This window comes from Paramisgurnus dabryanus, chromosome 4 (assembly GCF_030506205.2).
Source record: "Paramisgurnus dabryanus chromosome 4, PD_genome_1.1, whole genome shotgun sequence".
In the NCBI taxonomy this organism is placed as follows: domain Eukaryota; kingdom Metazoa; phylum Chordata; class Actinopteri; order Cypriniformes; family Cobitidae; genus Paramisgurnus; species Paramisgurnus dabryanus.
Genome location: NC_133340.1, coordinates 25,007,416 through 25,019,452, shown reverse-complemented (window position 1 = coordinate 25,019,452; position 12,037 = coordinate 25,007,416). Strand labels below are relative to the sequence as shown.

Sequence of the window (12,037 nt, the reverse complement as noted above, 5' to 3'; positions counted from 1 at the left end):
GGGCGATATCCTGTTGCTTAGCAGCGGACAGACTTAAAACAACATATTGAGAATAATTTAGTTGTTTTGTAATCTTCTGAATTCGTCTTTTTACTGCTTTGGTGGAAAATCACCCTTTTAAAAACTTTAAAAAAGATCACGTTACATGTAACATCGCATGACTGTTTTTTATACCATTTATAAAATAATATAAAGAAGTAAAAGTTATCTAAAGTTTGGCTTTTTTGTTATGCTAAGCGTGTTTTGGTGATTTTGTGAGTCTCAGTGAAAGTACAGTGGAGATCGGGAGGGGCGATGTTGAAGTTTCCAGAGGTTGATGTCAGTGTAACTGGATTCCTCTAGTCTGGGATTTTAAGGGAACAACTGGGAACAAGATGGCTGAGTCTGGAGAACTGCTTTTTTCCACTTTCACAAACTTTGGATTGAGGTTTCAGTAAGAGTTAAATGCAGGTTTAAGTTGCATTTTTAATACGTCGGTACTTTTGCTCGAAGACTCTGACCGTTACTTTTATTGTATAACAGTTAACGTTATTTTTTTTCAACAGGATTTTCGCAGTCATTTTATTAAAACATCGCAATAAAACGTTTAAAAATAAGTGAAAACATCGCAGTTAATTTCACTTTATCTAATATAAAACTTTCTCAAAGTTGTTTGTTTGTACGTTTGGCACAATCCTAATATAACAGTAACACTATATCATAACAATCGTAGCATCACCCAGCGTAAAAAAAAATGTCTGAAATGAAATATTTCGTTCATAATCGGTTATTTTGAATTGCACGATGAGCTCCAGTCGCGTCCGGCCTCAAGCACCGCAGACCCCGGCAGCATCTGCCGCAGCAGCATCACCGCAATATGAAGGGATCGAGATGGAAAAAATGCACCATGAGGAAGAAGTGGGCCTAGGGGTGCCTGATGAGACCCCGTCCCCGCCGACCTCCAGCTCCCGTCAAGCGTGGAGCCGGGACAACCCGGGGTTTGAGCCGGAGGAGGGGATGATGGAGGGAGACTGGCCCCCGGGCCGGAGGTCTGTGTCCACGGCCTCCAGCAGCAGCAGCCGCGGGCCCGGTAGTTTCTCCGGGATCAGTGCGAGAATCAACAGAGGACTTTATCCAACTCCACCCGCACAGGACGAGCATCGCAGCTGTGGGAAGAGGATACTGCAAAAAATGAGGGGTATAACGTTTGCTGTTTTTTATATGCCTAATACATGAATGTTTGAATGTATATTAATGTTAGTGGTGAGGTTAAAGTACGGATAAGTAAAAATATGCACTAGTTTGAAGTGGTTCAAAAAAGTTTTTGACTAACCCTAACTCATTTACGTTTATGAATTTGGCAGATGGCTGGGCAGCAGTAACAACATAAACAAACGTCTTTCTTGGAACAAACGTAACTTCCGGTAAACTTTGGAAAGAATCAATAACAACCTTTTAGAGTAGTTTATCTCTAAATATCAAGCAAAATAAACAACAAATAGATTACCTTAGTTCAAATCATAGCAAAACGTATAAAAAACTACACTGATATAACAGTACTGTGTAAAATGTGTACTATAACATGTATACAAAATTAACTAAAGATCGGCTGCCATACCTTTACATAGCGATGATCCATGATCACCATCTCCCCTTGTCTTTAGGAAACCAAAACATTTGTTATTTTTGATGAGGTATTTGTTCCATAGTTAAGTTTAGCAACTAGCCAGACCATTAAATAAACACAGACCGGAAGTTAAGTTCAGTCCAGTCCAGACACAGAACCACAATGCGTGTGCGTCCGATGAAACCGTCTATAGATGGGTTCAGCAGTAACAACATAAACAAGCAGCTTTCGTGGTCAATTTTAAATTGTTTTCTTTAAAAAAAAATATTGGTTCATAAAGAGATTAAATGATGCATTTTGAACATAATTGATTATTGTTAGGTTTAATCTATATCATTATATATCATATTATTATTATATACATTATTCATGATTATATTAATAATTACATAAAATGGTTGGATTTACATTTATTCATTTAGAAAATTATTTCAGTCACTGGCACCAGTTGTATTGTATCTATGTGTTGTATCCTAGGGCAGGGTTATTATATAATAATAAGCTTAATTTAATTACAGTGGGAGTCAATGTAAAGTACTTTATCAGATTAAAGTACTTAAAAGTTTGTGTCGATGGAAAGTTGAAGTCCTAAATTTCTCTGTTTCAGTATTGTGGGACACTCGTCTTTTGGGTGAAAGTAACAGTAACAGAGAGATGTATCTGAAGACTGTTCTAAGAGAGATGATCACATACATACTCTTCCTGCTCACCATCTGCATTTGTAAGTGCTGACATTAATAACCAGCTGATGATACTCATCGGTCATTTCGTATGCTTATATTGTGCTTTAACATTTCTTTTATTTTACTTGCATGACCAGATTTCAAAGTAAGACTATTAAATATTTATTATATTTGAACAAGATAACTTAATTTTTAACCTGAGCACTACATTTAAAAAAACTTTAAAAAAAAAATAGTTTAAATGAAATACAACATGACAAAAATTTTCCATTTGGGTGGTTTGTACAGCTATTCCCCAGTCCGCTTAAGCTGTGCCAGTTTTTCCTTCTGGAATAACCAGATGCTGTGAATCCCAATGATGACTGTGTACTTTTTACACCACGCTAGTATTCAGTCAGTTCAAATGCATTTACTTAAAAAGTCCACTTTTTTGGTGAGCAAACACTAAGGGTCAGTTTCTCAGACAGGGTTTAGAAAAATTCAGGACTATGCTTTAGTTTTATCTAATTTTTACAAACATAGCTTACAAAAAAACAATGTGGCATTGATATATGTCAAGAAATCAGGGCTAGATGTTTTAAAATTAAGGCTGCTCAAACATGCATTTTAGTTTGGGACTAGGATAAGTTCTATCTGGAAAACAACCTCAAAATGTTTGAAACATGTAGCTTTCCCAATGTGTAAAACCTTCATTGGGTTTTAGAAGATCTTAATCCGTAGTTTTCTCATTGTCTTTGGATATCCCTCAGTAACGTATGGAATGGTGAGCACCAACATGTACTATTACACTAAAGTCATGTCCCAACTCTTCTTGGATACGCCAATAACCAATGGAGAACCGACAACCTTCAAGACCCTTTCAACAATGGAGGACTTCTGGAAAGTAAATATTCATTGTTACAGATACTTTATTACACCAAGAAAATTCTGAATTCGGTAACACTTTATTTTGATAGTCCATTTTAGAAATTTTACCAACTATAAATAACTTTGCAACTTTTATACGCCATACACACTTCAGTGACAACCGCATTTAAATGGGAAGTGAATCCCCTAAATGTTTTTTCCATGTCTGTGAACAAGACTCATTCCCAAAAATACCATGATTGACAGACACAGAGGTAACCATGGCAATGTTCTGCCATCTCACGTGGTTACCATTCACTGCTTTGACCAAAGTAATATTAAGACTTAAGCTGTGGTCACACTAGACTTTGAGTATGCAAGTATTTGTCGGACAATGCTGCGAGGAGCAGCTCATCAATATGATCTTCGACTTCGTCCATTTGTGCTTTTCAGTAGAGATAAAGGTCACACAGTGACATATCAGTTTTGTACTAGTCACTACTCTCCACGTGATACAAATTCGATTAACTTTGCTACGCAACAATCTGCGAAATATTGTCGCACGAGCTTGCATTTCCGGTCTGACGCATTTACTTGCATATGAATGGAAGTCAATAGGATAAAAAGTCTTGTGTGACCTCGGCTTTAAGGGTTTATTATAGGTGTGCTTAGGTCCTACGGCGTAGCCTTGACGGCGTATGCTACACATCGGTTTTCATTTTTTTTCCGCGTCGACGTGCAATTACACAAGCATACTGCTAGTAGGCAGTATCCACGCGTGTAACCACAGTAGCAGTCCAACACCCAAAAAAGAAGCAGCTTGGCCAGTAAACCCACAAGCGAAGAAGCAGCTTGTTGTGTATGATTTAGGACCTGCAGTGATAGGAGGTAAATAGACAGCAACTTTTGGTGGAATTTAAAGGGATACTTCACCGATTTAGCATTCAGCTTTGTATCTGTAGAAACCCGGCAGTATTACTGAATGACCATGTTTCCCTCCCTCATTTCCCCCTGAGAGGAGAGATATCTGCATTTTGGTTCTGCAAAAAAGTCCTCCAATGATGTAATATGACGATTTTTGCATCATCGGAGGACTTTTTTGCAGAACCAAAATGCAGATATCTCTCCTCTCAGGGGGAAATGATGGAGGGAAACATGGTCATTCAGTAATACTGCCGGGTTTCTACAGATACAAAGCTGAATGCTAAATCGGTGAAGTATCCCTTTAAGATAAATCACTCCTCAACTTGGCCCATGTTCTTACCGTCACAAGCGGGAATGCCTATGAAGAAATGCGACACAGATATTTTTGGTTCTACGGAACCAATCGCAGCGCTTGTGATCTGCGTACAATGGACGTGTTGTTAAAATTTGCAGAGCTATATACAGCCTATGTATAACTTACTGAATAGAACCTACGCACGACTATAAATTAAACTCAATGCCCTGTCCGGGAAACCACCCCCCTATCTAATAACCCCTTCCTTAAAGGCCGAAGTATGGATCATTTTTTAAAGTACGCGAGTGTCCGCATACCAGTCCTTCCAGAAAAAGCGAGTTTTTTGTGATTGTTGTGGGCAAAAATCCTTGAACTTGCGGCACGTTTTCTTTAAAAAATGCGATGGAATATGCAGGATATTTATGCAATTTTATGCGATGAAATTGCGGGAACTTGCAAAAACTGCAGCTTATGCAGCTTTTCAATGATGTTCAACTTTCTGCTAAGATATACTGTATGTTATATTTGCTACGAAAATGCGGGGATTATGAAATCATGCAAGCCCCACATATTTTGCGCACGGAAATCTGCAATTCATGCTGCGAAAGTGCTGCGTATTTGAAGAAATGCGGCCCCCGCATAAATATTCGGACTTTGGCTGATTATGCGTTGAATCATGCGATTGCATAATCGTGTTTTTCTGGAAGGACTTGCATACAGTGTACTTGAAGCAATTTTCATCAACAGAAGAGTGCGCGGCTGTGTCGGGTTTTTAAAAGGTCGCGCATGCGTCTACAGGAGAATGTAGTATGTAGCCCAGGAAATGCATTGCATTTTCTCGCAATGCGCATTTGTCGAACTTCTGCGTACATGTACGAGTCAAATAAACTATACTTTGCAAGGCAGTGCATTCGACTGTGCGTGCAAAAAACTGACTATACTCTGGACTTACCCTACAAAAATCTGGCATTGCGCGTACAGTATGCATACTATTCTGATGACAAAATTTGCATCCTGTACGTGGACCCTCGCATATGCATAAAAACGGGACTATACTTCTATCTTAACAGTCTACTTATACTCTAAATAGAGTTAAGCAAATTAATGAGAGTGAGTTGACAAGTAGATGCAGTTACTGTCTATGTCTAAAGTGAACTATCAAGATTAAGTATAACCCTGATAGGTATTAAATGTATAAAGGGTCTGTAGTTCACAGAAGGGCCCTTTCTCAATGGTATGTACTGGGAGTTCTGGTACAACAACAAGAGCCTTCCAGAGAACCAGAGTCTGATCTACTACGAGAACCTCCTGCTGGGCGTCCCACGTCTTCGACAGCTCAGAGTACGCAATGAATCCTGTTCAGTCCACAAAGACCTGAGGGACGAGGTGTACGAGTGTTACAACATTTACTCCCCAGCCAATGAGGACAAGGCACCATTCGGGCTTGAAAATGGCACAGCGTATGCAACAGCTTGTCATGAATAACAAAGTGTTTGATTTATGGTTCGTCTGTAAGATTTAACACGCTGTCTGTGTTTTAGGTGGCTGTACTCAACGGAGAGCAGTTTGGGTGAGAGCAGCTATTGGGGCCAAGTGTCAACCTATGGGGGTGGAGGTTACTACCAGGATCTTTCACGCACTCAAGAGAGCTCAGCCAATCAGCTGCAGGAGTTAAAAAACAACCTGTGGTTAGATCGTGGCACCAGAGCGGTGTTCCTGGACTTCTCAGTCTATAATGGCAATGTTAACTTGTTTTGTATTGTCAGGTAATCGACTGAAACTAAGCGTTTTGAATTCATGACTTTATTTATTTTTATTAGCTAATAAACAAAATTTAACCCTGTCCTGCTTTGCCTCAGACTGCTTGCAGAGTTCCCTGCCACAGGGGGCGCTGTGACCTCCTGGCAGTTCCAGACAGTCCGTCTCATCCGGTACGTGTCCAGCTGGGACTACTTTGTGGGGATGTGCGAAGTGGCTTTCTGCTTTTTCGTGCTGTATTACCTGGTTGAAGAGGTTTTAGAAATCCGCCTGCATCGCTTGCGCTACTTCAAGAGCCTTTGGAACTGTCTGGACGTTCTCATTGTCGCGGTAGGCAGAAATGACCCGAAATCTACATAACGCTAGAGGGCAAATCTCATACTAACAATTAATACATTGTCATCACAGCTTAGCGTTCCAGCCATCATCATGAACATCTGCAGAACTTCAGCGGTCAGTCGTAGACTTCACTTCCTGCTGGAGAACCACAGCAAGTACCCAAACTTCGAGCCCCTCGCTCGCCTCCAGGTCAACTTCAACAACCTGGCCGCCGTTATCGTCTTCCTCGCGTGGGTCAAGGTGAGGTCCCATCATTAGAATTGAGCATGCATTTTTAAACATAATTTAAAAAAATACCTTTAATCGAAATTAAAACAAATGGATCTGTCTGGCTTCTTCCACAGCTTTTCAAATTTATTAATTTCAATAAGACTATGAACCAGCTGTCCACCACCATGTCACGCTGCGCTAAGGACCTCGTGGGATTCGCCATCATGTTCTTCATCGTGTTCCTTGCCTACGCCCAGCTGGCGTATTTAGTGTTCGGGACCCAGGTTGACGATTTTAGCACCTTTCAGGCCTGCATGTAAGTTTTTAAGGAATCTAAATCATCTTTTTGGCGCAGGAACTTCAAATAAGTAATGATATAACATGATCAGGGACAACATTTTCAGATTTTAATTAGGAAAGTACTGTAAGTTAAGGAGAAGAAAGGTGCCATATTAGGGCTGTGATGGTGGCAGTATTTTGTTATGCACCGATTCACCGTGGTTTTGTGGTTGTTGTAGAAGGTGTGTGTGTGGGTGCGCATGCACGCATTGATGCATATAGGCTTATATATAATGCATACATATATTTTGAAATTTAAAAATGTAAACGAAGATCAGATATTAGTTTCTTAACAAACGTGCATGTTCATAGGCGCCGATTTCTTTTTATGTTGGTGGGTGCTCGTCACGTCAAGCAATGCAACAGCAGACGCTCTGGAGCACCCAAGCGCTTAGAAAAGAAGGAAAACGTTTTCTGTGTGGTTTTAGACACGAAATATAAAGTGCCCCTTGTGAGATCCACCCATCAGAGAAGCTCCAGAATTTCAAAAGCGTTTTTAATTCAAATTGAGCATATGTGCTTGGTCATTGTGGTGGGTGCTCGAACCTAAGGATTACAATATTAGGTTACTCCCCAAAAAGTAACTAATTGCGTTACTTAGTTACTTTTCATGAAAAGTAATGTTACGTTACTTTTTAGTTACTTTCACGTTATTTTCGCGTTACTTTTTCTTGGCTGAGGCTTGATCTCTTTCAGGCCTTGCAGGTGTTTTTTATGACTTAAAAGTTCTGCATTCAGAAATGGCATATTTCATCACAAAAATGTCGAGCTCTGGCCTGCCATCTCAGTTTCTGACTCAAACTGTTCCCACACAGGCGTGCATAATGTGACTACGTTTAGTTTAATTTGGTACATAATTTTTTTTTATCAAATTAATTAAACTAAAAAAGTAACTTCCATTACTTTTTTGAAAAAGTAACTCAAATATTAAGGTGTACATTTAAAAAGTAATGCGTTACTTTACTCGTTACTTCAGAAAAGTAATATTATTATGTAATGCACTTTACTTGTAACGCGATGGTGCTGCACAACCATATTGGTGTGGTGGTTATGACAACTATCACAGCCCTATACAATATATGTTTATATATTTTCTGCTAAATGTATATTTCTCTGATTCATTGCTCTCTTTGACATAGATTCACTCAGTTCCGGATCATTCTGGGTGATTTTGACTTCTCGGAGATTGAAGAGGCTGACAGCGTTTTGGGACCAATTTACTTCACCACCTTTGTGTTCTTTATATTCATGATTCTACTGGTAAACAAAACAAAAAATATATATATAAATACATTTATATACATGAATATTCGATTTATAATCATGCATTTCCTTCATATTCAGAATATGTTCCTGGCCATCATCAATGACACTTACTCTGAGGTGAAGGCTGACATGGCCCAGCAGAGGTCAGAGATGGAGATAACAGACCTCATTAAAAAGGTACGAGGACAATAACACAAGACAAAGATCTATGATGTCTAGCATATTCATGTTATATAATCGTGTTTCAGGGCTATAACAGGGCAATGGTGAAACTTAAACTGAAGAAGACCTCCGTCAATGAGGCGCCCGACGGCTCACACCAGGCTGGGGGGAAACTCAGCTTTGATGAACTCCGGGAAGATCTGAGAGGGTGAGGAATATTAACATAATAGGGCAACTATTATGGCCTTTTTACAAGATGTAATATAAGTTTCAGGTGTGCCCAGAATGTGTCTGTGAAGTTTCAGCTCAAAATACCCTACAGATCATTTATTATAGCATGTCTAAAATGCCCTTATTTGGGTGGGAGCAAAAAACGTGTCTGTACCTTTAAATGCAAATGAGCTACAGCTCCTCACTTCCTTACAAACAGCCAGTAAGCGCTTTAGATCTGATTAATACAGTCTGAGACAATAGTATCTAGTGGACAGTGTACAACTCGCTAAGGGTGGACTGTAAGTGGGCGGGGCTTTATCAATGTGACCTCACATTGATAAGAGAATCAAAACGGCATGTCTAATGAGACTGCTTTGGTTTAACGAGGATTAAAAAACAAGGAACGGGTGTATTTTTTTCATCTTAGGGTTGTTGTGATCACACACTGCCAGCACACATTATGTCCAAACACTTTGTAAAAGTGGATTTTGCATAATAGGTGCCCTTTAAATGAATTACAGCTTAAATCAACGAACCAATTAATGAATTCGAGCATGTGCTTATACACAGAAAAGGCCACTCAGATGCTGAGATCGAGGCTATCTTTGCTAAGTACGACCTTGATGGAGATCAGGAGCTTACCGAACATGAACACCAGCAGATGAGAGATGATCTGGAGAAAGAGAGAGTGAGTGAATGTAGCTTTATCATGTATAAAAATAATAAACCAGATCAATGGTTAGACAAGCGCACACACACACGAAACAGATGCTTAGTATCTTTTAACTGCACGTCAGGAGGACTTGGATCTGGAGCACAGTTCACTTCCCAGACCGGAGAGTGGGCGGAGCTTCTCCCGGAGCCAGGATGACTCGGAGGAGGATGATGATGAAGACAGCGGACACAGCTCTCGTCGCCGTGGGAGCAGTTCAGGAGGCGTGTCATACGAGGAATTCCAAGTGTAAATATCGCTAGTCACTACTACACATTTTTTATATTACGATTTTTTTTTATTATATATATATATATATATATATATATATATATTATTTATTTTTTGCTTCAGGCTTGTGCGCCGAGTGGACCGCATGGAGCATTCAATCGGCAGCATCGTGTCGAAGATAGACGCAGTCATCGTTAAGTTAGAGGTCATGGAGAGAGCCAAGATGAAACGGAGAGATGTGCTCGGACGGATCCTGGATTCATGGAATCCAGTCACAGAGGTGATGAAAGCGAAATTAACCACAACAAATTATTTGCTACATCCAGTTGATTAAGATTCAAAATTGTGTTCTCAGGACGAAAGGACAGGGAGAGATCCAGAGATGCACCGGGAGCAGATGGACAGGCTGGTGAGAGAGGAACTGCAACGATGGGAATCTGACGACACGATATCACAGGTTAGCCACCGCCACGCCACTCCCACCATCCCAGCCGCTCAGCTCCGCCCACGCAGTTCCCGCCCGCCTTCATCGCTGTCCATTGAGGGTCCGGATGGTGCGACCAATGGGGCCGGCCATATGTGAGGGGTTTCGATTGTGTATATAGATCACAAATTTTGCTGTTTCACAGTGCTGTGTCTGATGCGGTGCGTTGGGCAAAAACCATTTAGAACCTCAAATCAGTGCTAGAATCAAAATTCACACAGCCAACCGTCCTGCCCACAGCTATACAATGAAATAGTGCTGCACAAAAGCTATTTATTTAGGTTTCTTTATATTAAAGTTAATCAGGGCTTTTCGTCTGTAGCCACCCTATGCTTTATAATGCAAATAGAAGGTCAATTGAAGCGCAGGGCAGTTTAAAAAAATCTGTCATACACAGTTACTTGGTACTTATTAAAGAATGAATTTTTGCATACATTCTTATAAAGCTAATTTGAGTGATAAAAGCTATTTTCTATGTTAATTGTAAAAAAATTTAACAAGTCACAATCGTAATGAATATTTTAAGTTAAAAGCCTTGATTTAGTTTGCGACACCAGGTACAATTTACTATTACAATCACATGTTGACTATTTTATTTTCATGTAATTGTTTTAAGTGCACCGTCAAGCTTTCACTATTTTACAGCTTTTTAAATTTCTATCTATCTTTATACCGTATACACAGTATATGCTAAAGCAATGCATCAATAATACAAACTGTATACCACAAAACCAACTGTGGTAAAACTAAATTTATATGTGACCCTGTCTGTGAAATCCAGACTTAAGTGTTATTATCAGCATCAGAGTTAGATTTCTACATTGATTTCAATCGTTGATACCTTACTCATTCAATATTAAAGATATCAAGATTATTTTTTACATCATTTTCTATACATTATGTATGTACAAAACAAAAAAATCACTAAAAAATGACTTTAGGTTTTCACAGACTGCATCACATATAGCAATTTTATACTGCATTCTACCATGATTGAGTGGAAATCGAAGCAGTGAAATATATACTGTAGTAAAAATGTGTGCAATCCAAGTTTATTTACCAAAGGCAACGTATGCCCATCTTCATATATATATATATATATTCACATATGTATATATATGAATATGGGCATGCGTTGCCTTTGGTAAATAAACTTGGATTGCACACATTTTCACTACAGTATATATTTCACTGCTTCGATTTCACTGCACATACAGTATATTTTGCTTTGCATATTTTGTAATTCATTTCTGAATTGAATACAGCTGTAAGTGTGGCATGTTTTATTATGTTGGTATATAATATGCCTATTTCTTAAACTTTAATAATTACTTTGATACTTTCTTGCATCTTGAAAACAAACTTCAATTTGGAGTGCTTCTGATTTCATGGGATATCCATGAGTATTTGTTTTTTACTTAAGAAATTTGTAAAAATGTAAATCGTTTATTAAAGTTAAAGTGTGTCAGCACCACTATCAGCATCAACCAGAACAGCACAAGTAATGAAATTCAATCCCCATCTGCTATTGGTTGAGCCACACTGTAAAAAGTAAAAGTTGGATTAAGTTAAAGAGTAATATTTTTAAAAATTCCTTCAATTGGTAACACCTAAAACAATAAAAAAATTTCAACTTAAAGTCGAAAAAGATGACATATTTTAGGTGTTACCAATAAAAGGAATTTTTACACCTTACATTTTTCACTTAAAGTAAGAAAATTCAAGTAAAAAAAAAATATTAAGTGTTATTGAAGTAATTTTTTAAGTAGATCCAACTTTAATTTTTCTAGTGCACTTTGTCCACTCAAACAAGTAAATTGCAATTTTGTTTGTTGTTGCTAGCCATACAATAATTACACACGTCATTATATTAGTATCTTTTCAATGTTATTTGTCAATATGCACTATTTAAGACACATTCACACAAAGAATGATAACCTGTTTTCATTTTTATATGCATGATCTCTTT

General features: G+C 38.6%; 1 protein-coding gene across 2 annotated transcripts; it reads left to right on the top strand.

Annotated features, from left to right (window-relative positions):
* The first annotated feature begins 63 nt into the window (after window positions 1–63).
* pkd2 (polycystic kidney disease 2) lies at window positions 64–10,228 on the top strand. 2 transcript variants are annotated; one of them, XM_065295347.2, is made up of 15 exons: window positions 64–1,177; window positions 2,214–2,327; window positions 3,039–3,172; window positions 5,564–5,814; window positions 5,896–6,120; window positions 6,214–6,442; window positions 6,521–6,691; window positions 6,796–6,977; window positions 8,140–8,260; window positions 8,345–8,443; window positions 8,515–8,636; window positions 9,212–9,329; window positions 9,442–9,602; window positions 9,708–9,864; window positions 9,940–10,228. In XM_065295347.2, the coding sequence occupies exons 1-15, from the start codon at window positions 784–786 to the stop codon at window positions 10,165–10,167; spliced, it is 2,706 nt and encodes a 901-aa protein (XP_065151419.2). In that variant the 5' UTR covers window positions 64–783; the 3' UTR covers window positions 10,168–10,228. The 2 variants fall into 2 exon arrangements, with proteins under 2 accessions (XP_065151419.2, XP_065151418.2); XM_065295346.2 differs by having other exon boundaries at window positions 65–1,177; window positions 9,439–9,602.
* Window positions 10,229–12,037: the final 1,809 nt, after the last annotated feature.

What these genes read in the sequence shown, in the direction of transcription:
- pkd2 (XM_065295346.2), top strand. Translation starts at nt 784, where the DNA reads ATGAGCTCCAGTCGCGTCCGGCCTCAAGCACCGCAGACCCCGGCAGCA. An exon ending in CAATGGAGGACTTCTGGAAA is followed by an intron (nt 3,173 to 5,563) that starts GTAAATATTCAT and finishes AAGGGTCTGTAG; the next exon opens with TTCACAGAAGGGCCCTTTCT. An exon ending in GGGCTTGAAAATGGCACAGC is followed by an intron (nt 5,815 to 5,895) that starts GTATGCAACAGC and finishes TCTGTGTTTTAG; the next exon opens with GTGGCTGTACTCAACGGAGA.